The 26,722-nt window shown below is 39.9% G+C and overlaps 1 protein-coding gene across 2 annotated transcripts in view; it reads left to right on the plus strand.

Annotated features, from left to right (window-relative positions):
- The window catches only part of LOC105491729 (von Willebrand factor A domain containing 8), a 436,474-nt gene that overhangs the window by 46,199 nt on the left and 363,553 nt on the right, over nt 1-26,722 (plus strand). Inside the window, exons 4-7 of one of the 2 annotated variants that reach the window (XM_071081437.1) lie at nt 7,750-7,796; nt 8,070-8,214; nt 8,509-8,661; nt 17,712-17,789. Coding sequence is in view for 1 of the 2 variants with exons in the window: in XM_011758388.2 (XP_011756690.2) it covers nt 9,251-9,413; nt 17,712-17,789 (241 nt within the window). In the remaining variant the exon portion in view is untranslated. Of the gene's footprint in view, nt 1-7,749; nt 7,797-8,069; nt 8,215-8,508; nt 8,662-9,155; nt 9,414-17,711; nt 17,790-26,722 lie in introns of those variants that run through there. The other variant, XM_011758388.2, reaches the window with a different exon arrangement.

The raw sequence follows: 26,722 nt of genomic DNA on the forward strand, positions 1-26,722 counted from the left end.
GCCTAGTACGTGACAAAAATGAACAGAAAGTGACAGAAAATGACTAAAATTTAAGTACAAAAGAAACTAATAACCACCTCACATGCATTAGGAAAGGCTGTTATTAAAAAAAAAAAAAAGAAAATAACAAATGTTGGTGAGGATGTGGAGAAATTAGAACCCTTGCACACTGATGGTAAGAATGTAAAATGGTGCAGCTGCTATGAAAAACAGTATGGTGCATTCCTTAAAAAGTTAAAAATAGTATTACCATATGATACAGCAATTCTACTTCTGGGTATATACCCAAAAGAATTAAAAGCAGAAGCTAAAAGAGATATTTGTACACCCATGTTCATAGCAGCATTATTCACAATAGCCAAAAGGTTTGTAACCCAAGTGTCCATCAACATATGAATGGATAAACAAATTGCAGTGTGCACATAAGTGAAACATTATTCAGCCTTAAAAAGGAAGGAAATTCTGACATGTGCTACAACATGGAATAATCTTGAGGACACTATGTTAAGTGAAATAAGCCAGTCACAAAAGGACAAATACTGTATGATTTAATTTATATGATGTGATGGTCAATTTTATGTGTCAAGGTGACTGGGCTATGGGGCACCCAGATATTTGGTCAAACGTTATTCTAGGTGTGCCTGTGCAGATGTTTTTGGATGAGATTAACATGTGAATCCGCAGAATGAGTAAAGCAGATGGCCCTTCCTAATGTGGGTGGGCCTCATCCACTCAGCTGAAGGCCTGAATGGAACAGAAAGGCTCACTCTCCCTCCAGTAAGAGGAAGCTTCTCCTGCCTGGCTGCTTCAGCTGGGACAGCACATTTTTCCTGCCTTCAGATTTGAAGGGGTCTGGAGCCTGCTGACTTTCAGACTGGAACTTACAACACTGGCTTTCTTGGGTCTCCAGTTTGTTAAGTGCAGATCTCAGAACTTGTCAGCCTCCATAACTGTGTGAGCCAATACTTTCTAAGTCTCTCTCTCTCTCTGAAATCACATTCCGTTGATTCTGTTTCTCTGGAGAACCCTGACTCTGGAGAAACCCTGTTTCTCTGGAGAGCCCTAATATATTTGAGTAATCAGAGTAATCAAACTTGTAGAGACAAATTGTAGAATGGTGGAGGGCAGGGGCTGGGAGTGGGATGAATGGGGAATTCTTATTTAATAGGCACAGAGTTTCTGCTTTGCAAGATGAAAAGAGTTCTCTGCTTGGAGGGTAGTACGGTAGCACAACAATGTGTAAGCACTTAATGCCACTAAACTGTACATTTGAAAATGGTTAAGGTAGTAATTTTTTTATTGTATGTACTGTACCATAATTTTTTAAAAATATAAAAACAACTATCTTACATATTAAACATACTTAAGTTAGCTGTGATGACAATAAGCAAATGTAACAGCATAACTGTCTTTGTATTATCCATCAACCTCATTATCTATGATTTGTGTTATGAAAGATGGTACTGGTGGGAGTAATGGTGGTCATCATCACCCCCCTTTGCTAATTTCTCAAGGTTTTTTTAAGAATGTAGAAAAAAATAAATTCATTTAAGAAATACTTAATGAGTACTTACTCTGCCAGGCAGTGTGTGAGGCACTCTGGATACAGTGCTCAGCGAGACCATCCTTCTGAAGCTTAGGCTCCACTGAATGGGACAGACAATAAAAGGTAAACCCAAAGTACTTATAGATTGTGACAAGGGAAATGCTGAGGTATGACACTGAGAAAGAATCAGTTATGGAAGTATTAGGAAAAGACCATTTCAAGCAGAGGGAACAGCAAGGATAATAGTACAATAATCCCTGAACTACTTAAGAAAGTGATACTTACATGAAGTTGCAGACTTTGAAGTGTGCCGAGTGAAGGGAATTTCCTCAAGCTTACAGAGTAATGAAATAGGTGACGCCATGTTTCCATCTATAAAATAAGAGACTAATAATTTTTAACAATTATTTTGAGGATAAATACATGGATCAAGGAAATTAATTCCTAAAATAAATGGATTACTTATTGAAAACTTGAACATGAGTTTTTATCAATTAACCAAATATACTATGGCTTGACAATTTTAATGGAATCTTATAGATCATTCTTTTTTAAAAAAGGAATTTCCAGGCCAGGCGCAGTGGCTCACTCCTGTAATCCCAACACTTTGGGAGGCCGAGGCAGGCAGATCACCTGAGGTCAGGAGTTCGAGACCAGCCTGGCCAACATAGTGAAGCCCTGTCTCTACTAAAAATACAAAAACTAGCCGGGTGTGGTGGCAGGCACCTTTAGTCCCAGCTACTTGGGAGGCGGAGGCAGGAGAATTGCTTGAACCTGGGAGGCAGAGGTTGCAGTGAGCCAAGATCGTGCCACTGCATTCCAGCCTGGGTGACAGAGTAAGACTCCATCTCAAAAATAAATAAATAAATAGATAGATAAATAAATAAATAAGGAATTTCTAAAAAGCCTCTAAATTATCTTCTTGAAAACTCATATGTGGTGAGATGGATTTTTTGTTGTGGTCCTCAGACCAAACTCACTATTAGAACAATTAACATAACAGGTATTATATCAGAATTAAAAGGTGGCCCTGGGAAAATGGGTCCCAGAATGCTGGAGAGCATGAACCAGAGACACCCAGGCCAACTCTGTTCTCCTTTGCTGGCCTTTGCTGATGCAGGAGTGAAGCCAAAGATCCAAAGAGCCCGATATTATAAATATTTCTTCCTAAATAATAACACAGGCCTTGAAAATTATATAATGCAAATTATAATGCTACAAGAATTGAACTTTCCTTGCTAGGTAAGACCATACCTTGAGTGGACAGTAGTGCTGGAAGCACGTGTTCCCATTAAGGACTTAGCAAAGAGGGTAAGGGAAATACACATGTGTGGCCACCTTGCTTCCACCAAGATTTTTTCTTCTTTGTTAGTAAGTTGGGAACTTGATGTAACTTACAGCTATAATCTACAGCCCACCCTATTTTTACATATATAAAGAGGTATTATGAAGTGATCAATACCAAGGACAGCCATATCTCTGAGTCAAGCAACTCTTACCAAGGCTTCATGGGTAAGAGATGGCATCAGTCAGAATTCTTGGAATTATGAGCAACAGAAAGTTATGACAAACTTACTTGTATACATTAAGTCAGGATTTATTTACTCATGATGTTCACAGCAATGTTTCAGATTGGGGTGATTCACAGTTCAAAGTATAGCACCAGGACATTTTGTTTCCCTTGGTCTCAATCATTTGTTTTACCTTTCTCTTGTCTCAGTCAGGCTTTTCTCAAATTAAAGCCAAGATGGCCCTGGCAGTTCTGGACTTATGTGGGGGCTATAAGCACCCATAACCTTAGTAAGAAAGAGTCCCTGCACCAGGAATTTCCAGGCCAGGCGCGGTGGCTCACTCCTGTAATCCCAGCACTTTGGGAGGCCGAGGCAGGCATATCATCTGAGGTCAGGAGTTCGAGACCAGCCTGGCCAACATAGTGAAGCCCTGTCTCTACTAAAAATACAAAAACCATATCCATCTCTGACAAAGCTTTCTGATTGGTGCTGGGTCAAGCACTATGAGGCCAATCACATGCTGAACTTGTGTGCCTGGTGAGGTGGAGTTAGGTGATGGACAGCCTCACTTGGTATGCAATATACAGGTGTTACTTGCATCAGAGAAGGAGAAGGAGTGGTCTGGCAGACAGATATGACAGAATATCTAGCAAAGAGAGGAACATAGACATTGCTCCTTTGGAGGTAAAGGGATGGAATACCAATGTGCGCTTTTATACACTTCATATGTAATGAAAAATGCTTATCAAGGTTTCTAAACACCTCTCAAACACTGAATTTACATTTAATGCTGATTCAAAATATTTTAAATTATGGAGTTGCCTAACTTCTAAAGATTGGTTACTTGAATTGTAAACATTTCCTGAATACCTACTGTGTGCCAGGTGTTTTGCTAGACACTTTCCATCTGTTATTGAAGGCTCACAACACTCTATTAAAAGTACTATCATATCTTTTTTTTTTGAGACAGGGTCTCACTCTGTTGCCAGGCAGGAGTGTGGTGGAGCGATCTTGGCTCACTGCAACCTCGACTCCCTGGTTCAAGTGATTCTCCTGCCTCAGCCTCCCGAGTAGCTGGGATTACAGGTACGTGCCACCATGCCCAGCTAATTTTTGTATTTTTAGTAGAGACAGGGTTTCACCATGTTGGCCAGGATGGTCTCAATCTCCTGATCTCGTGATCCACCTGCCTCGGCCTCCTAAAGTGCTGGGATTACAGGAGTGAGCCACCGAGCCTGGCCGTATCTGTTTTACAGATGAAAATATTGAGGTGCAGAAAAGGTAGCAATTTGGCTCATGTCCTACAACTAGAAGTGATGAAGTATGATTGAAGCCCGGATTTGCCTGGTTCAAAAGCCCATAGTCTTCTTCGTATTTCTTCCTTACTTAAATCCATTTGCTCACATGGATTTGAGCTGCCTAAGTGTGGTGGAGGGAAAAAGTAATGTAAGTTGGCAACCTACTAGAAAGTGTCAATATTCTTAGTATGCAGAAAGCTCTTAAAATTAGTTAGAAAGATATTTTAAAAATACACAAAGGAGAATTAGATAAATAATAACTAAAAATACAAATTACTTTCGAACTTATGAAAAAATGTTTATCCTTACTGGTAATCAAAGGGATAAAAATAAAAACACCCATCTATCTGGTCAGCCCTTTCTCTCTCTCCAAACCAGTCCCGCTAGCCCCTGTCTCCCACCTGTCTTCTCCAGCTCTGCAGCAGGCATACATCAAATGAAAGAGACTGGGAATGGTGGCTCATGCCTGTAATCCTAGCACTTTGGGAGGCAGAGGCAGGGAGATCACCTGAGCCCAGGAGTTTAAGACCAGCCTGGGAAACATAGTGAAACCTTGTCACTACAAAAAAACACAAAAATTAGCCAGGCATGGTGGTACATGCCTGTAGTCCCAGCTACTAGGGAGGCTGAGGTGGGAGGATCGCTTGAGCCCAGGAGGTAGCGGCTGCAATGAGGTGTAATCATGCTACTGCACTCTAGCCTGGGCGACAGAGCCGGATCCTGTCTCAAAAAAAATGGAAAAAAGAGCAATAAGAGGTCAATCTTGGAGTACCAAAGAAACAATGATTTTCATTTTTTTTTGTTTTTTGAGACAGAGTTTTATTCTTGTTGCCCAAGTTGGAGTGCCATGGGGCGATCTCAGATCACTGCAATCTCCGCCTCCTGGGTTCAAGCAATTCTCCTGCCCCAGCCTCCCAAGTAGCTGGGATTACAGGTGCACACCACCACACCAGGCTAATTTTTTGTATTTTTAGTAGAAATGGGGTTTCTCCATGTTAGCCAGGCTGGTCTTGGACTCCTGACCTCAGGTGATCTGCCTGCCTCGGCCTCCCAAAGTGCTGGGATTACAGGCGTGAGTCACTGTGCCTGGTCATGATTTTCCTTTTTCCCTCCCTCCCTATAAAGAACAGTTGTCCAACTTCGTGACTGAAATGTGTGGCACATGGGTGATTTCATATAGGTATTACTAAAGATGAAAATTCTTGGGCCCTTTCAGACCTATTGACTCAGAATCTCTGGGTGGAGGGAGGAACGAAACCCTATAATCTGCATTTTAATAAGTTCTGCAGGTAATTGGGATGCACACAAAAGTCTGGGAACTACTGGTATGAACCTTTGATTTCTTAGCTGGTGTAGACAGTGGAGGAGTGGAGCACCCACCTTTTTTTCAGTCAGACATAGCATGGAAGGATTATTAGTTGCATTTTTCGTCAAGTTACATTAATGTGGTATGTAAAAAATACTCCTTCCAAACTCGGGAAAGAGCCTGACAGTCAATACTAGCTTTTGGTGGTATGATTTTTTGTTTGTTTGTTTTGTTTTTTTTGAGACAGAGTCTCACTCTGTTGCCCAGGCTGGAATGCAGTGGCATGATCTCAGCTCACTGCAACCTCTGCCTCCCGGGTTCAAGCGATTCTCCTGCCCCTGCCTCCTGAGTAGCTGGGATTACAGCCACCCACCATCATGCCTGGCTAATTTTTGTATTTTTAGTAGAGACAGGGTTTCACCATGTTGGCCAGGCTGGTCTCAAACTCCTGACCTCAGGTGATCCACCCGTCTCGGCCTCCCAAAGTGCTGGGATTATAGGTGTGAGCCACTGTGCCCGGCTGGTAGCTTATTTTTTTAATAAGCATGTGATCAGATATTTTAGTAAGAGTTTGAGAGACTTTACACAGATTATGATGAACATCTTTTAAAACAAAACACCTTTGGTTCATCTTTAAAAACACTGTGAAGGTCCATTCTTTCCCATTCAGTCTCATTGCCATCAGCACTGTTCATCATTTCAAGTAGAGACTATTTTTACTGCCACGTAGCTAGCACTTGATGCTTCCTGTCTTCCTAATTCAATTCACAGTATGTCACCACCTAAAACACAATCAAAAGTCCAGTAGCTTCCCAGTTTGCTCGTCGGATGAAGTCCAACTTCATCCAGCTACTCAAGATTCTTCACTCTGTAACCTTCTCCTCCTGCTCTGCCAACACCTTCTACTACTTTCTAAAGATTAACCTCCTCATCTGGCTGGTCTCATGGCCCCTGCAACTTAACTCAGTCCGGACTCCAAGTCTCTACTTAGGCTCTAGTCCCCTCTTCTGTGTTTATCCAGTCCTAAATAGCATTAAAAATTAAGCTCAGGTGCTGCCTTTCCTCGGGCTCAAAGTTTTCCTCCCCATTGTAGCTTTGTCACTCTAAAAAACCTTCATATTTCCTGGAGGTTAATGTGCAAACTTCTTCTGTTGGCATACAATATGGCCCCAGATTCTCTTTCTGGTCTTATTCTTTCCTCCCCATTGTAGCTTTGTCGCTCTAAAAAGACTTCCATTTCCTGGGGCTTAATGTGCAAACTCCTTCTCTTGGCATACAACATGGCCCCAGATTCTCTTTCTGGTCTTCTTCTTACAAACTGTTATATATGCTTGACCTCTAGACACACTGAATCACTCTCTGGTTCTCAGTCATGCCCTGTACTTTCAGCTGCTTCTTTCTCTCTCTCTGTACATGATCTGTCTGCCAGATTTGACTTGTCTCAGCCTGACAAACTCTTGTATAATATATCCGACAAGAACCATTTCAAACACTACCTTCTCCGTGAAGACTCGCTGACCTCCCCTCCAGGTGCAGCAATCCACTCCACAGTATGTTGAACCTGAATCTCTGACACATGTCTCACTGTATTGCAATTCTTTATTTGTATATTTATCATCAATACCTAATGTAAGCCCATTGATTCACAGTATCTAGCAGGGTACTGTTTATACAGCAGTTACTCAATAAATGTTGTTTTTGGGAGGCTGAGGCAGGAGGATCACTTGAGACCAGGAGCTTGAGACCAGCCTGGGCAACATAACAAGACTCCACTGCTACAAAAACAAAAACACAAAAATTAGCCAGGCACAGTGGTGCATAGCTGTAGTCTCAGCTACTAGGGAGGCTGAAGCAGGAGGATCACTTGAGCCCAGGAATTTGGGGTTGCAGTGTGCTATAATATAGCCACTGCACACCAGCCTGGGCAACAGAATGATACTTTGTCTCTAAAAAAATAAAACTAAGCAAAGATGTTGTTGAATGCTCTAACTTGTGTGGATCTCTCCATTGTCTTAACTCCAAGAGCTCTTAGTGCTTATATCAAATCATTTTGCAAAATTGCCTTAGGTTGTTCTCTCATTCTTTCAGGTGTCTACTGAGTTCCAGCGAGATTAAATGGAGATATCTTGACCAAGGTATTTAATTCTTCCAGCCTCAGTTTCTTCATCTGTAAAATGGAGGATAATAATAGTACTTCAATCAAAGCATTTTTATGGGAAATGAGGTAATTCATTAAAATCTTGATGCATAGGATGTGCTCAAAGTAGGAAAAGCATTTGACAAACTTACATCCTAAATTTATGTCTTAGGGTTGCTACGAGGATTAAATGAGAAGATACACATGAAACGATGTCATAATATATTGTGTAACTATTTATTACCTTTATTTTCACTGTCTCCTCATCTAGGTTAGAAGCCTGGTTCAGCCTTCATTCCTCAAGTCCAAGATCTTCCACTGGATGCCCAAAGCCTTCCTTACCTAGCCTTGTTTGACTTTTACAGCCTCCACTCTATTACTCTCTTCTCAGCACTCATCACAGGGTTAGGTGCAGGGTAGGTGCTATGTATTTAGACAGTGGCAGCTCTAGAATTAGCAAGGTCTTTAGCTGAAAGTGAGGTCTTCTGACTTCTTTTTGATGTTTGTTTGTATAACTTGTCTCACATTTTGCCTTTGTCAGTTCACTGTGACATTTTGGGGATGCAGTCTAATTACATTAGGCTTAGTTTGCTTTGTGGTAGGGCTGTTTCCGATGTTGGAATGTACGAGAGGGAGGCAGCCTTAGCCAGTGTCCTACTTTTTCCTTTACTAAAGACATAAATTATCTTTATATAACTCTTGTATTACAGCATGACCGGAAAAGTGCTTGATCTGGATCCTTTCTGATATTTGAGCAACTTCTATCTATCCTTAAGATGTGAATTTTCTTCCTTGGAATTTAGGAAGCGGTAATAAAACACAGAAAAAACCACCGCGAAAGGGACAAAGGGTAACGCTTTCAGGTAAGGTTTGGAAACACTAGTGTGGTTACAATGAATCAAGACAGTTGTGAAAGTTCCCATCATCTTGTGCATGTTTTCTCAGTTTCCCAAATCTGAAGCCGGGTACATGGAAATCTCCCTATACTTAACTAAGAAACAAAGACTTGGTGCAAGCATCTGAAGAGCCTCACCGACAAATGCTCCTAAAACCCTTAGCTGTCCCTAACTCCTGAGATTCTGTGGGATCGCAGGGAAAAGGCGGGGTGAAGGCCTGGTGCATCCAGGTGAACAGACAGTCTTAGGGACTGCGAGGCGCGCGCCAGAGCCCAGCGCCGCAGCTCGGAGTACCCCCGCGGCTCGGGCCGTCTCGGGACGGTGCCGGCTCTTTGACTGACGCTCCGCAGGCTCTTGCAGCCCGCGTGGCCCATGCAGGGCCGAGCTGGGCCGGGCAGAGTCTACTGAGCCGGCCGCGCCGAGGGGGAAGGAGTTTCCGGCGGACTCGGCTAGGTGCCGCTTCCTGTCCGCTTCTCTGCGCCGCCTCACGCTGCCTGCCTGGGACGCACCTCGACCCCCGGGCCCCCTCGCTGTGCCCGGCAGCGCCCCCGGCCCCATGCAATCCCGGCTCCTACTCCTCGGGGCACCCGGAGGCCACGGCGGCCCGGCCTCGCGGCGCATGCGGCTGCTTCTGCGGCAGGTGGTGCAGCGCAGGCCGGGTGGCGACAGGCAGCGGCCAGAGGTCAGACTGGTGCACGCCGGCTCGGGGGCCGACACAGGTAACTCGGGGTGCGCCCCTGCCCTCCCTGGTGCCCCTGCGCTCCGTGCCGGGCCCCCGCGCGCCGTCGCCCCTCCTCTCTGTTGCTTCGCTGCACTTGGAAGGACCGTTTGCCAATCGGGGAGCTCAAAGATCGAGGTTCTAGTCCCGCCCTCGGCGCTAACTGCTGTGTAACGTGGCGCAAGGCGCTCGCACTCTCTGTGCCTCATTCAGCAACCGGAGGGGTCTGGACTAAGGATTCTGATGACCTATAATAGTGATTTCTCCTTCCCCTGCCGCTGCCTTTACCCCCAGAATTCTGACTTAGATTATAATACTCGTAGAGGTTAATGCCTCAGCCCTATGGAATTATTGAAAGCTGGATTTGACCTTGCTCTCTAAGCCTCAAGGGCTTGGAAACCAGTCTGTGTCATGGTCTAGCCAGGGCTTGGGGCGGCTTAGAAGGGAACATTCTCGCCAAAGAACCCATAGTTCACGGTGTTTTAAATGCATCCCGGAGCATTTCCAAGTTTTACAGGAGTTTTCTTTAAAGTTTCACATAATTCTTTTTTTTTTTTTTTTTTTTTTTTTTGAGACGGAGTCTCGCCTGTTGCCCGGGCTGGAGTGTGGTGGCCGGATCTCAGCTCACTGCAAGCTCCGCCTCCCGGGTTTACGCCATTCTCCTGCCTCAGCCTCCCGAGTAGCTGGGACTACAGGCACCAGCCACCTCGCCCAGCTAGCTTTTTGTATTTTTTAGTAGAGACGGGGTTTCACCGTGTTAGCCAGGATGGTCTCGAACTCCTGACCTCGTGATCCGCCCGTCTTGGCCTCCCAAAGTGCTGGGATTACAGGCTTGAGCCACCGTGCCCGGCCCAATTTCACATAATTCTTAGAGCTGACAGTTACACCTTAATTTAGTTAAAACACTTGCCTCTACGAAGTTGAGGTAATTGAAACCCAGAAGGGAAAAGTGATTCGCTGGAGAACACACACTAATGACTATGCTAGAATCACATGCTTTGATTTCTAGACTCAGTATTTTTTGGCTCTACTTGAGCTGGTTCTAGGAATTCTTTTTCTTGTGTGTTCGTGGAGTTAGAGTTACTGTGATGGTTAAGGAAAGGATGCCTGTTGTTGCTACCCTTGAATGGTGAAGTGATTCTAGACAAGATTTTGTCAATGTCAGTGCTGCCTGGAATAACAGGTTTTCACTGTGAAATTGTAGGTTTCGTTGTCCGCTTGTATTCTTCCCCAACCCTCAGTTTTCCTTGCTAAGAAATGAGCATATGGGCTGGGCGCGGTGGCTCACGCCTGTAATCCCAGCACTTTGGGAGGCCGAGGCGGGCGGATCACGGGGTCAGGAGATCGAGACCATCTTGGCTAACACGGTAAAACCCCGTCTCTTGTAAAAACAAATACAAAAAAATTAGCCGGGCGTGGTGGCGGGCACCTGTAATCCCAGCTACTCGGGAGGCTGAGGCAGAAGAATGGCGCCACTGCACTCCAGCCTGGGCGACAGAACAAGACTCCATCTAAAAAAAAGAAAAGCATATTTAGGTCCCATGCATTTCATTTTATTCATTCAAGACATACACCCCCCCACCCCCCACCATAGTGTTGCAATTTCAAATTTTGCTTTTTTTTTTTTTTTTGCTTTTTCTCAATTACTCTCACTTGTAGGCTGTTTATTCATTTGCTTTTTAACTTTTTTGTGTGCTCTTTGTTTTTTGCTCCTTTGCCCTAGAAGGCAGAGGTCAAAGGTGGAAGTGTAGCATAAACTATAGGTTGAGTTTTGGAGTTAAGCAGTCTGGGTTGGAATCCACTTATGCACTATCTAACCATGGGTCGTTGAGGGTAGATTACTTAACTTTGTGTCCCAGTTTTCTTAACTGTAAAAGGATAAGAAGAATATATCTATTATGGTTGTTGTGAGGATTTATTAATTAATATAATCTGTAGCACATATTAATGCTCAATAAAAGTTAGCTTTTTTATTCTCAGTATGTACAGTTTTAGCTATTTGAGAATTATTCTGTTTCCTTACCTTTCTCTAGAAGACATGAAACCAAGTTTTTTTTAGATTCAGGACTGTCCAGACTATCTGGGTAGGCAGGTTTAGCAGACTGAATTGACCTGAACTTTTTAAAAACAATTGTTCTTTGTACATGGATAATACATGTTGATTGTAAAAACATTAGAAACACATATGAGTGTGAGTTTTTAAAGTCTGTATTATATACGTATTGGTAGATTAGTTGTAAATGTTCTCAAATTTTGTTATAGCCAGCAAATCAAAGTATAGGCTTTGTTTCAAATGTGAGAGTCATGGACATATTACAGAGAACATATTATCTTCTTTAAAGCAGTCATTCACTCTGGCAGGATCAGACCACAAGAAGTATATTTTGAAGGTGTGAGTACTGTGGCTGAATGAAGTTGGGAACCCACCAGAGATCTGGACTCGAGTAAGAGCAATAGTTAGCCAGGTAAATGGACGGCACACTTTCGACTACTCTGAGGCCTGAGAGTAAGGCCATCAAGATGGGAGTGTCCCATTTTGAATCAGAGATCATACACAGACAAGTGTAAAACTACAAATAGCAATAGGCCATAATGGATTACATCTTATGTTGGGAAGATGCTCTCAGCTGCATTCGTACATGTGACCAGTAACTGATTATCTCCTCTCTGTGTAATTGACATTGTTTCCTAATAGTTCGAAAAAAAAAATAAAGTTCATAAATAATAGATTTAAGTTATATACTGGTGTTATTTCTCCTGGAGTATTTGTTTTATTTTTCTATGTATTCCTTTGGTGCCTGCCCACACTTTGTACCTAATAAGCATTCAGTGGCTTATTATGTGAAAGTTCATACAGAGAAGGAGCTGGAGAGGCTGGAATTGCCTTGTTTGCTCTCAAGAGAGGACCTTTGTTAAGCCTGATAAGCAGACAGAAAATAGGTCACTTATATTAAAAACAAAACAAACAAATAAACTGAACCCAAACCCACTGCTTTTTATCCTTTGCTGTCAGATAGTATAAGTATCTATAATTGTAAATTCTTTATATCTCTTTATACTTCCATTAAAATTACTGTCTCTTGGTTTTTAAGAGCAAAGAGGTTAACAAGGTTAACAAGGATATCTACTGCAGAGAGTTTTCAATAAAGATTATTGTAGTGTTTTTACAGATGGAGCCAAGCAAGTTGTTTCAGTGGGACTCTGATGTTAAATGCATTCAAATATACTATAGATCAAATGACAAACCCAGAAACATAACTGTATAAATATATCATGACATTTTGGTGCTCTCCTTTAACACCATTATTAAAGGGATTCACAGTTTTTTCTTTATGACTCTTGTATATGAAGTAAATTTGTTTATAGAAATACTCTAAAATACTTTTACACAGCCATCTATGTTTATTGTAGAAGAGTGATAAATACAAATTCCCTAAAACATAATCCTCCCACCCAAATTTATAATTATCAACTTTTTAGCATTAATCCTATCAGATTACATATATATGTATAATTATTTATTTATTTTTGAGCTGGAGTCTTGCTCTGTCACCCAGGCTGGAGTGCAGTGGTGCGGTCTTGGTTCACTACAACCTCCACCTCCTGGGTTTGAGTGATTCTCCTGCCTCAGCCTCCCAAGTAACTGGGACTACAGGTGTGCACCACTGTATTAGTCTGTTCTCATACTGCTATAAGGACATGCCAGAGACTGGGTAATTTATGAAGAAAAAAAGGTTTCATGGGCTCACATGGTTTCACATGGCTGGGGAGGCCTCACAATTATGGTGGAAGGCGAAGGAGAAGAAAAGTCATGTCTTACATAGCGGCAAGCAAGAGAGCTTGTGTACGGCAACTCCTCTTTATAAAACCATCAGACCTTGTGAGACTTATTCATTACCACGAGGACAGCACAGGAAAAGCCTGCCCCCATGATTCAATTACCTCCCACTGGGTCCCTCCCATGACACAGGGATTATGGGAGCTACAATTCAAGATCAGATTTGGGTGGGGACACAGGCAAACCATATGAACCACCCCAGCTAATTTTTGTATATTTGGTAGAGATGGGGTTTCACCATGTTGGCCAGGCTGGTCTCGAACTCCTGACCTCAAGTGATCTGCCTACCTTTGCCTCCCAAAGTGCTGGGATTACAGATGTGAGCCACTGTGCCTGGATGATATGTATATTTATACAGATACATTTTTTTTAAAGAAATGGGATCATGTATGCTTTATAATTATTACATCCATTATTGTGAACATATTAACATGGTGGTAAATATTGTACATGATTGTTTAAAATAGTTACTAAGTTTATATGTTTGTCCATATAATTTATTTTATTAATGTCTCATTCTTGGACATTCACATTGTCTAAAATATATAAACAATGCAATAAACATCCATCTACATGAATTTTTGTTATTTTAACATTATATCCTTGGGCTACAATAGGATTAGATAGTAACAACTTTGAGGAGGGAAAATATAGAACTGTGGCTTCAACTGAGAGATACAGTGTAAAGAGGAAAGAACTGTACTATGGTTTTGGTCTAAGCTTTGTATTTATCAGGTATTGAACCTTGGGGAAATTATTAACTACTTTGAACCTGCAGCAGGTTATTTTGACCCTGAGGATATTCTGACCCCATTGTATATTCAAGAATTTAACAGAAAGGCTCAGAACAATGGTAAGCTTATAAATCATTAGGCAGATCCACATTAGGGGCCCATAGACTAGTATGGGAATTGCTGATATATTTAGTTTTCTCTTGGGTCTAAGTTTAGTATATATAAAAATGATGACACTAACCCAGTTCTCAACCCAAGGTGATTTCCCCCCATCGGGGACATTTGGCAGTGTCTGGAGATGTTTCTTTTTGGTTGTCAGAACCAGGAGGGAGGGGTGCTACTGGCATCTAGTGGATAGAGGCCAGTGATGCTGCTAAACAGTCCATGACACACAGGACAGCCCCTCACAACAAAAAATTATCCAGCCTAAAATGTTCATAGTGCCACTGTTGAAAAACCCTCATGAAACCAACTTCTTTGTCAAAGCTACGGTTAGAAACTTTAGACTCACTAAACTTAACAAAATTTAAGCACAGAACAATTTGTGAATTGGGCAGTCCTCAGAACCAGAATGAGCTCAGAGAGCAGGCAGCGTTTATGGACAGAAAATGGAAGTAAGGTACAGAAACAGCTTACTTGGCTATAACTCAGTGTTTGCCTTACTTGAACACGGTCTCATCAGTTGGCAGCCTGTGGTTGACCAAAGCTCAGCCGCTCAGATTGGCTAAGACTCATCTATTTGTTACCAAAGTATACTCCTAAATTCTGGTTTCAGTTAATTTACATACAAAGTTATGTTGCAATTCATTACATAAGGACTGCAAGTACGGAGGCATCCTTCGACCAAATTTGGTTTAATTTAACAATTTGCCCCTTTTGGTTAGCTTCTTAATTTTGAGAGATTCACCAAAACTTTGGGCGTTGTTGCTACTCTTTGTCACCAACTTAATGGACTTACTTGGTCTCACTATGGAATTTACAAGCCATGATGTCACATCAGTTGAATAATTCTTTCTGTTCTTGCTGTTCTGGTCAAAGTGAGACCATTGAATGCTCAATGAATGGCTGCATACAAACATTTAAGACTTGAGAGGATATGGTGCACCAGAAGGGCCATTATGAAGATTCTCAGGAGAATAATAAAGACTGAAGTGTACTTCTTAACAGCCCCTATGAACTGAACCAATCAGAAATCCAACAAGGTTCAGGCACTGTAGGCACTTCAATAGTATTTGAGTCTAGTTCAAGTAAACCCACAGTTTACTTGAAGAAAGGCATACATTAGCTTCTTTTGCCTAAATTATGTTACCTGTTGTCTTATGAGTATTCTTATTCCCCTTTAGAGAGTATTTAAACTATCTCACTTAAATAAATCATTACAAATGGCTTGACTTATAAGCACATTAGTAGGTGGGATGTTCTCAAAAGAGAAAATCATTAGAGCTTAAAAACAATACTTAAGAAAATATTTAATTTAAAATTATAATTATTCATTTATCAAACATTCATTGAATATCTGTTAGGTTTCAGGTATTGCAGATAAAATGATGATTAAAACTTAGGCCTTGTACCAAGAAAAAAGAGTCTTATAGACTAAACAGTAGTCTTCAAAACTTTTTCTTATTTATCTGTTAGGAGGATTTTAAAAATATGTATCCTTTTGAACATTTTTAGGTTGATAGCTAAAGTTTTCCTGGTAAGTTTAAATAGTTGCAAAGGATGACATTTCCAGCGTGTTGTAAATATTGGCATTTAAAAGAAAAAATATTATAAATTCCGAGTGTATCTTTTAAGCGGAAACAGAATATTCTAGCAATTTAGTACAAATTCTAAGTGTACTAAATACTCAGTATTTAGTGGAAATAGAATATCCTATCTCTATTTTGGAAGTAGATAAAAAGCTCTTCTTTAATTGTTAGAAAATGTCTGTTATCTCCTTGAATTTGTATTTCCATTACAAAAGCATAAGTCAGAGCCTGTGCTAGCAGAAAGATGAATGGAGTGATCAATTTGTGCTAGAGGAAAAGTTCGGGAAGGTTCAATGGGGAGATGAAGATATTTCAGGAGCAGTTGTGTAGAGGGCAAGTGGTGTGAGAGAGATGTGGAAGGCCTTCTAGGCTGAGGAGATAAAGTGTTAGTCACCAAGATAGGAATACAAGAGGTGGATCTGGTTAGAGGTGGTTGGGCGCACACAACGGGCAACATAGAATTCTGTTTCTGTATGTTTGTTGAGTTGTCTCTGGAATATCTAGGTAAAGTGTCCAGTAGGCTACTGGCAGGTATGAAACTCAGGAGAGAGATCTGAGCCAAAATAGACATTAAAGAGTTAGTTGTATATGGTGTTTGAAGAGTACCCTTAACTGGAAAAAAAAAGGTTGTATAGAGGTCAGAGTTGGGACATTGGTGTGGATTAAATGACTGATGAAAGTATAGGGTGGTAACAGAAGATGGCCAAGAACATCAGTGTTTACGGCAGGGATGGCAGATGCCTGGTCCATATGAATGTCATAACTTTTCCCCTTTGTCTGTAGCAGATGTGACTCATTGATCACCACCCTGTTTCCCAACGAGTCCAATTTCCATTGTGATCCACTACCTGGCCAGTTCTTGGCATTTATGCCATTGGGGCTTTATTCCTTTTATGCACTTAGAAATATTGAAGTTTAAGGATATGTTGCTGGATAATTTGAAATTGTATGTAGTGAAAATAAGGGTGTCCGAATATATATAAAAAGGTTCAGGATGTGTGTTAAAGATAACACTCTAAGGGCTGGGCGTGGAAGCTCACGCCTGTAATCCTGGCACTCTGGGAGGCCGAGGTGGGCGGATCACTTGAGGTCAGGAGTTTGAGACCAGCCTGGCTAACATGGGGAAACCTCATCTCTACTAAAAATACAAAAATTAGCCGGGTGTGGTAGCACACACCTGTAATCCCAGCTACTTGGGAGGCTGAGGCAGGAGAATCACTTGAACCCAGTAGGCAGAAGTTGCAGTGAGCCAAGATCACATCACTGCACTCCAGCCTGGGTGGCAGAATGAGAGTCCGTCTTAAAAAAAAAAAAAAAAAAAGGCCAGGTGCGGTGGCTCATGCCTGTAATCCCAGCACTTTGGGAGGCCGTGGCGGGCAGATCACGAGATCAGGAGATCGAGACCATCCTGGCTAACATGATGAAACCCTGTCTCTACTAAAAATACAAAAAATTAGCCAGGTATGGTGGCGGGTGCCTATAATCCCAGCTACTTGGGGGGCTGAGGCGGGAGAATGGTGTGAACCCGGGAGGCGGAGCTTGTAGTGAGCTGAGATTGCGCTACTGCACCGCAGCCTGGGCGACAGAGCGAGACTCCGTCTCAATAAAAAAAAAAAATGTATTTTACTCTATGGATGCTTTGAATGATCTTTAAAAATGCATTCTTCTGTATTGTTTTTGCTTATATTAATTAATGTTGCTATTCATAAAATAAAGCTTGTTGATGTATTTTATCATGATTTTTGTTTGTTTGTTTGCTAACATAGCATTTAAAATGTGAATTTCACTGATGCCTCACTTCTCCTTTATGCATATATACTTTGAATAGAAGTTTTAGAGCAAAGCGCTTGACATATTGACAGCTGTGTAGTACATTTCTGTAACATCCCTCCCTGTAGGTCAGGACAAGCATTGTAGCATAGTCTATGGTTTTCTCATTTGTCTCTTATAATTATTCTGTTTTTAAATTCTCTTTTTAGGTGATACAGTTAATATTGGAGATGTATCCTACAAATTGAAAATTCCTAAGAATCCAGAACTTGTGCCACAGAACTACAGTAAGAAATATTTATTAATATGTGAATGAATAACTTTTAACTTTTCATTATGGGAATTGTCAGAGTTGCATAAAGCTAGAGAGAATAGTATAAACCTAATGTTTTTATCATCCAAACATTTATCAATATTATGCCAATCTTCTTTTAACTGATTTTTGTTCTGGAGTATTTAAAACAGTAGAAACATTTATTTTTCTCATATCCTACTGTTTCTTTTTTACCTGGAATAAGATTTACGTATAATGCACAGAACTTTTTTTTTTTTTTTTAATTATACTTTAAGCTCTGCGATACATATGCAGTACGTGCAGGTTTGTTACATAGGTATACACGTGCCATGGTGGTTTGCTGTACGCATCAATCTGTCATCTACATTAGGTATTTCTCCTAATGCTATTCCTCCCCTAGATTGCCACTCCCTGACAGGCTCCAGTGTGTGATGTTCCCCTCCCTGTGTCCATGCATTCTCATTGTTCAACTCCCAATTATGAGTGAGAACATGCGGTGTTTGGTTTCCTGTTCCTGGGTTAGTTTTCTGAGAATGGTGGTTTCTCCTTTCATCCATGTCCCTGCGAAGGACATGAACTCATCATTTTTTATGGCTGCATAGTATTCCATGATGTATATGTGCCACATTTTCTTTATCCAGTCTATCATTGATGGGCATTTGGGTTGATTCCAAGTCTTTGCTATTGTGAACAGATGCACAGATCTTAAGTATTTATTTTGGTTGGTTTTGATGATTTTATAAACCTGTATAACCACCAATATTACATTAATCATCCCAAATGTTCTCTTGTGTTCCTACCCCTTTACCCTGCCCTAGAAATCACTGTTCTTTTTTTTTTAATTAAAAAAAATTTTTTTTAATGATGGTAGATTAGTTTTGCTTATTCTTTAGCTATATATAAATAGAATCACATGGTATGGTTATATGTGTGTATGTATTTTTTTTCTCATGAAGAGCATTAATTTGAGATTCATCTATGTTGCTGTACCTATCAGTTTGTTTTTAATTCCTGAATAATGTTCCATTGTGTAAAGATACCACAGTTTGTTTATCCATTCTCCTATTGATAGACATTTGGATGGCTTTCATTTTAAGCCTGCTGTGAACATTCCTATACAATTCTCGTAGTTATCAGTTTTTTTTTTAAATTATACTTTAAGTTCTAGGGTACATGTGCACAATGTGCAGGTTTGTTACATATGTATACTTGTGCCATGTTGGTGTGCTGCACCCATCTACTCGTCAGTACCCATCAACTCGTCATTTACATCAGGTATAACTCTTTGAGTAAGAAAACTAGGAGTTGAATTGATATGTCATACTATAGCTGCCTGTTTAACTTTTTAACACACTGCCGAAGAATTCTCCAAAGCAGTTGTACCATTTGACCGACAGTGATGTTCTACATCCTTGTCGACAGTCTTTTTAATCTTACTCAGTCTACTAGGTGTGAAAAAGTAACTCATCATGGTTTTTGGTTTATAACAGCTTTGTTGAGATATAATTCATATACCATAACATTCACCTTTCTATATTGTACAATTCAGTAATTTTAGTTTATTCAGAGTTGTGCAACCATACTATTTATTATCTAACATTTTCATCGCTCCATGAAGACACTTTATACTCATTAATAGTCATTTCCCATTTTCTTTCTTCTCTCTCCCCCGCCACCCTCCCAGCCTTTAGCAATTACTAATATACTTTCTGTTTCTATAGATTTGTCTCTTTTGGACATTTTATATAAATGGGATCATATAATATGTAGCCATTGTATCTTGCTTATCTTAGCATAATGTTTTCAAGGTTTATTGATGCTGTAGTTCATTGCTTTTTATGGCTAAATTATATTCCATTGTGTGGATATTTCACATTTTGCTCATCGCTGCCTCAGTCAATGGACATTTAGATTGTTTCCACTTTGGGACTATTGTGAATAATGCCACTCCAAGCATCCACATACAAGTTTTTATATGGACACATTTTCAACTTTCTTGGGTTTTACCTAGAAGAGAAATTGCTAGGTCACATGGTAACTCTATGTTTAACATTTCAAGGAATTGCCAAAGTGATTTTTTTTTTTTTGAGACAGGGTCTCACTCTGTGGCCCAGGCTGGGGTGCAGTGGTGCAATGTCGGCTCACTGCAACCTCCCCCTCCCAGGTTCAACCTCCAGGTCCTTAACCTCTCCAGTAGCTGGGACCATAGGTGCAGGCTACCACACCCAGCAATTTTTGTATTTTTTGGTAGAGATGGGGTTTTATCACGTTGATCAGGCTGGTCTCAAACTCCTGTTCTCAGGTGATCCGCCCACCTCAGCCTCCCAAAGTGCTGGGTTTACTGGCGTGAGCCACTGCGCCTGACCACAAATATGGTTTTCAAATCACCTACATCATGTTACATTCTAACTAGCAATGTGTGAGAATTCTAGTTTTTCCACATCCTCACTAATGCTTGTTATTGTTTGTCTTTTTTATTACAGCCATCATCAGACATGTGAAGTGACATCTCATTGTGGTTCTGATTTGCATTTCCCTAATGACTTACAATGATTATTTGCCCAAAATCATGTCACTTCTTTTCTCAAAATTCTTTAAATGAGTTTTTAGTATTTTGGGAACAAAGGTCCATCCTTAGCTATTAATTTCTTGATCTAGTCTTAGCCTCATCTCATGCCACTCTCCTATCCTATTCTTTGTTCCAGTCATTGGTCATGATATAGAATAACTTTTTGTTCACTCTTCAGATTCTTCCACTAGACTATGTGCTCTGTTAAAGAAAAAATAAATCAATGATATGTGTTAAAGCTGGGTAAGGAAGACTTTATTCAGGACTGTCACTATGAGTCTTGGAGTTGGGGAGAGAGATCAGGCTCAACTCCCAATGCAGCATGGGCAAGTGGTAATTTATAGCCAAGGAATGGTGTGGGAGTTGGTGGACAGAAAATTATTAAGAGGAAATGTCAGGGTTAAGGGAGATTCTGGCTAAGCCAACCTAACAGAATTCTTGCTGATGACAGGCTGGGGTGATCAGACATCACCTGGGGGATGGTGGAAGATGAGGACTCTGATCAGATATCAAGGGTGATTAGATTATGAGAATGGGCGGGATCTGGATAAATGGTTTTAATGGCGTTCTTTTGCTAAAACTGGATTTTACTAGGAAGTACACAGGTGTGTCTAGGGAGAATATCTCACTTTAATCTAACCCAAGGTTCCATTGACTCTACCCTCTAAATGTCTCTGCAATCTGTCCTTTACACTCTGGCCCACTGATTTTTTGTTTTTTGTTTTTTGAATTATTTTATTAGTGGTCATCCTGGGGATTGTAATTAACACTTTAACCTAAAACAATCTTGTTTAGATTAATGGTAACTTAGTTTCAATAGTATATAAACTACTACAATGTAGCTCTGTTCCCTTCTACCTCCTTTGTGTTATTATTGTCATACAAATTATATCTTTATACATTAAAAGTTTATCAGCACAGTTTTATAATTATTGCTTTATGAAGTTTTTAAAATCAGGCAGAAGAAAAGAGTTAGAAACAAAAATATGCTTACATTGTCATTATTGTTTTTTCTATGTAGTTCCCTTTACTGATAATCTTTATTTCTTCATGTGGATTTGAGTTACTGTCTAGTGTGCTTTCATTTCAGCTTACAGGAAAGATTCCCTTTAGTAAGTATCTTCTATATGGCAGGTCTGCTAATGGTGAATTATCACTTTTTTTTTTTTTTCAATTTGGAAATGTCTTGATTTCTCCTGTGTATTTTGAAGGATGATTTTATTGGAAATAGAATTCTCGGTCGACAGTTTTTTTTTTTTTCAGCACTTTGAATATGTCTTCTGTTTGTGGACTTCCTAGTTTTTGAAAAGCAGTCAGTTATCAATCTTAGCAAGGATCCTTTTTATATGATGAATCAGTTTTTCTCTGCTATCAAGATTCTCTCTTCAGCTTTTTGATAGTTTGACTGTGGGTGTATCTAAGGATAGATTTCTTTGAATTTACCCTGTTTTGAGTTTGTTGAGCTTCTTGGATGGGATGTGCAAATTAATGTTTTTCATCAAAGTTGGCAAGATTTTGGCTATTATTTTTCATTTTTTTTTTATTCCCTTTTCTCTCTCTCCTTGTAGGACTCCCATTATATTTGATAGATTTGATGGTGCCCTACAAGTCTGTGAGAATCAGTTCATTTTTCTTTGTAATTTCTTCTTTCTGTTCCTTAGATTGGATTATCTCAATTGACTAATCTTCAAGTTTGCTGATTCTTTCCTCTGCCTCCTCACATCTGTTGTTGAGCCCCTCTGGTTAATTTTATCAGAGTTTTCAAGTTCAGAATTTTTATATGGATCTTGTTTTATAATTTCTCTTTATTGGTACTCTGTTTCATGAGACATTGTTGTCATACTTTACTTCTTTAGACATGATTTCTTTTAATTCTTTGAATGTATTTATGATACTTGATTTAAAGTGTTTTTCTACTTAGTCAAATGTCTGGCATACTCTGAGATAGTTTTTATTGACTCCTTTTTTTTGTACGTATGAGCCATACTCTCCTATTTCTTTATTTCTTATAATTTTGTTCTTATTGAAAGTAGACATTTTAAATAGTATAATCTCTCCTTCCCAGGCTTTGTGGTTGCTCCTTGTGATGCTGCTTTTTGTTTAGTGATGTTCCTACTCTATTTCCTTAAAGTCTGTATTCTTTGTCCTGTCTTGTTAGCTTAGTGGTCAGCTAATGTTTGGACAGAGATTTCTTTAATGCATTGAATCAGTAAGTCTCTTGGCTTTTGCTGAGAGTCTGTGTGTGCAAGTTGGGCATGGTTTTAGTGCTCCATAGGTAGCTTACAATTGTGTCTCAACCTTTTCTTTCTGCTTGTGTGGACCCTCAAGGTTAGCTGAAGGTGAGAGATTAGGTCCTTCTCAGGATTTTCCTGAATATATGCATGGCCTTCCAGATTCCTAGGCATACACTGAAGCTTTTCAAAGCCTTCTATGAACATCTCATTTTCAGTTTTTGTTTTTGATTTTGAAGTTTTTTGGTTGTCCTCTTGTTAGCTCCAAATGTTTTTGCTACCTCAGGCAGCTGTGATGTTAAACAGTTGTTGATTTTTTTTTTGACAAATGCCCAAGGTTAGTGCTGTTTGCATACAGTAGCTCTGAGTACATCAAATAAAGACAAATTCTAAAAATGGATCATTTCAGGGAGCTGCCAGACAGGTCAAGTAGGGATAATTTTCTGGGGATGAGACTTTTGAGGAGCTTCTGAATAGTTCTGTTCACTTCAGTGACTTCCAGGCTGCTGGTTTCACCATGATTGTGGGCAGTTGGTTGTAAAACAATTGGTCTCACGTCTGTAATCCTAGCACTTTGGGAGGCTAAGGTGGGATGATCGCTTGAGGCCAGGAGTTCGAGACCACCTTGGGCAACATAGTGAGACACTAAGACCCTGTTTCTACAAAAAATAAAAATAAAATATTGTTTTTTATTGTGGTTAAGGCTGCAGTGAGCCATGATTGTGCCACTACAAGCCTTCTGCCTGAGCAACAGAGTGAGACCCTGTCTCAAAAAAAGAAAAAAGAAAAGAAAAACGAAGATAATCACAGAGCTGGGGACATGGGGATGGAGTCAGGGCAAATTAACCCCTTTTCTTAGATAAATGCATATGAGATTGTTGAAAACTTTTTGATTTCTGGAGTTCAGAAGAAGTTGAGTTTGACAATTTATGCCATTATTATTGGTTTTTTAAGAAGGAATAAACTTTCAGAGGTCCTTACTCTATTCCAATAATGCCTGTCTTTTCACTGTGGTTTATTTATTATTATTATTGATACAGAGTCTTGCCCTGTTGCACAGGCTGGAGTGCAGTGGTGTAATCTCGACTCACTGCAGCCTCTGCCTCCCAGGTTCAAGTTATTCTCCTAGCTCAGCCTCCCGAGTAGCTGGGATTACAGGCTCATGCCACATTGCTCAGCTAATTTTTGTATTTTTTTTTTAATAGAGACAGGATTTTACCCTGTTGGCCCAGGATGGTCTTGAACTCCTTACCTCAGGTGATCCACCTGCCTTGGCCTCCCCAAGTGCTGGGATTATGGGCATGAGCCACTGCACCCAGCCTCACTGTGGTTTAACTTTGCATTTTTCTGATGAACAATGATGTTCAATATATTTTTCTGAGCTTATTGGCCATTTATATATCTACTTTTAAGTATCTGTTAAAGTCATTTGCCCACTAAAAAAAACCCTCAATTTTTAAAAATTTTATTATTGAATTGCAAAGTTTTTTTATATATTATGGATCCAAGTACTTTGTCATGTATAAGTATTATGAATACTTTTTCTCAATCTATTTGCTTAGTCATTTTCTCATTGATATCTTTTGGTTGGCAGAAAGTTTGATTACACACAATTTATTGATTATTTGTTTTTTAAAGTTACTGCTCATTGTGTCAGAAATCTTGGCCTACACCAAGATTGTAAAGACATTCTGTGTTTTTTCCTAAGAATTTTATAGTTCTGCTTTATTTTAAAAGGATAGGTCTATTACCTCTCTGCTTCTAAATTCATTGGCACCATTTTTTCGTAATACAGCCTTTATTAGTTAAATATCTGAGAATCTGTAGTGATTAGTGATATCTGTAGAATCTATAGTGATAATTCTCTATTTTGTTCCTGATACTGGAAATTTGTATTTGTGTTTTTTCCTTTTCTTTTTAATTAGTCTTACTACGGGTTTATCAATGCTAATAACTTTTCAAGGAAACAGCTTTTGACTATTGATTTTTTTTACTGTTGCTTGTCCATTTGTTATTTCATTGCTTTCCAAGCTTTAATATTTCTTTATTTTTATTTTAGTTCCTCTTCTAGTGCCAGCTTCACAAACTATGGCAAACCTGGGGCCAAAGAGGTTTGTGAAAATCTCTGCTGTGTAGCTGCCAGATTTTTGGAATGTTGGGGAATTCTCTTTGCTATTCAGTCTTGTATTCTGCTTGTTGCAACTCAGCTGTCTCTTGTCTTCTTGTACTGCCCTCAGCCTCCAGAGGCCACTTCTTGAAGGCTGAGAGTGCCTCTGAGGGATTTATCTCAGCTATCTGGCCCCAGTACCATCCTTAAGGAACTGCTGTCTTGCACTGGATAAAGACCTGGAGTGCCTAGGAGGAATCTCTGTCACCTCTTCTCTCCTACCACTGGCCTTTTAGTGGGCTGTTGCCTTGCACTAGGGAAAGGTCCAGCATGCTTCAGGAAGAATATGTCTCAGGTCTTTCCCTGTATTTGGTCTGTAGTGTACATCCCTGTGCACTTGTAAGGACTGTTGGGAAAGAGTAGGTGGGTGGATGCATGTTTTCTCTGTGACTGGGACTTCTCAGTACATTATGTCTGCCTATGTGTGGCCATTATAAGTTTGCTGAAAGTTCAGTTTGTTTCTTCTGACACATCTATGGCAGATTGTTTTTCCTCCTGCCATTCTACCAGGGGTGAAAGTTAGCTGAGGGTCTATTCTTTCCTTGAAAAGGCTCAGTCTTTTCTAGAATTTAGTTCATGTAGGCTTTGTTTTCTTAGCTGTATGATGAGTTTTAGGAAACTGTGATTTTTATAGATTAGCTGGTTTATTCTGTTGGTTAGTTTGGAAATAAAATTCTCTTGCAACTCATTTCATCCTAACTAGAAGTGGGAGTTGGGAATATTTACTTTTAATATTCATTATTTAATGGTTATGCCTAAGTGTATTATTTTTAGTAGGTTTTCTTTTCCAGAGGTAAGACTAATGACATAAATCCTTTAATAAGTTGTTATACTTGTCTGGAGAAAAATGAACACAATAGATGTATAATACCTTACATGCCATAGGCACATTATAATTGGGGAAAAAGGGCACTTTTCCTGCTCTCTGGGTCTTCTCTTATTATGAGTGTAGCTAATGTTTTACAGTAAACTTGAGAGGCAAGGGATAATATCCAATCTTGACAATAGGAAAACTTTTATGTAATTTGAGTTCTGTAGGAAAATGATTCCTGGGGTGGAAATTATGTTTAAAATTTTGGCTGTACTGCTTTCTAGCAATGCCAATTTCTGCAGGTTATTTCACAGCTCTGAGCCTCCTTGACTATATAGGGGTGATTGTTTCAACTTCACGGATATATTATAATGATTAAATCAAATAGCATATGTGAAATGTGTAGGATACCACCTGGTGCTTAATGCTCGATAAATGTGGTTGTCTACACAATCATTCTTCCAGTCTCCTGATTCTTGTTCCTTTTCGTTTTCCATTATTCCATGCCTGTGACACTGTTGAGTATGGGGATTACTAAGGGCTGCTATGATTGTGCTTAAGAGATACGCTAAAAATATTTTAGTGTTCATTTAGTCTTGTTCTTAATAAATGAATTCTGTATACATTTCATCTAAATTTGATTTTTAATTTGCCCTCAGGTTGTTTGCATGATTACAAATGGCTGTAGGATTTCAAATAAGCTTCAGTTTCCTTCAGAGATCAAATGTACTGTGTTTGCAGTGTAGCAAGAATGTTGGCATTTTCAGGCTCACCTAGACGTAAGGGATTGTCAATGTCTGATAGCATTCAACAGAGGATAGCGTTAGCTGTTCCTTCTTTTAGCTTCTAAGGTGCCGTATTATATCTGGGGTCAGCTGAAGTGCTTGTCATAGTCACAAATGCTTAATTATATTGGGAATCTTCTTAAGTGAGATAATTCACAAGATTATCTGTATTCGTTTTAAGGTTTTAATAGATCCTAGGAATAATACACACTTTAAAAGCATAGACTTTAAATATATTTTAGTATTTTGCAAATGACTGAGGGGCAGTACAGTGGCTGACTGAGAGCAAGTCACCAAAAAACCTCCAAAAATCACCACATTTTCTTGTTTACATACTTAGTTTTCATTCATCCTTTACGTAA

Source organism: Macaca nemestrina, chromosome 16 (assembly GCF_043159975.1).
Source record: "Macaca nemestrina isolate mMacNem1 chromosome 16, mMacNem.hap1, whole genome shotgun sequence".
Classification (NCBI taxonomy): Eukaryota; Metazoa; Chordata; class Mammalia; order Primates; family Cercopithecidae; genus Macaca; species Macaca nemestrina.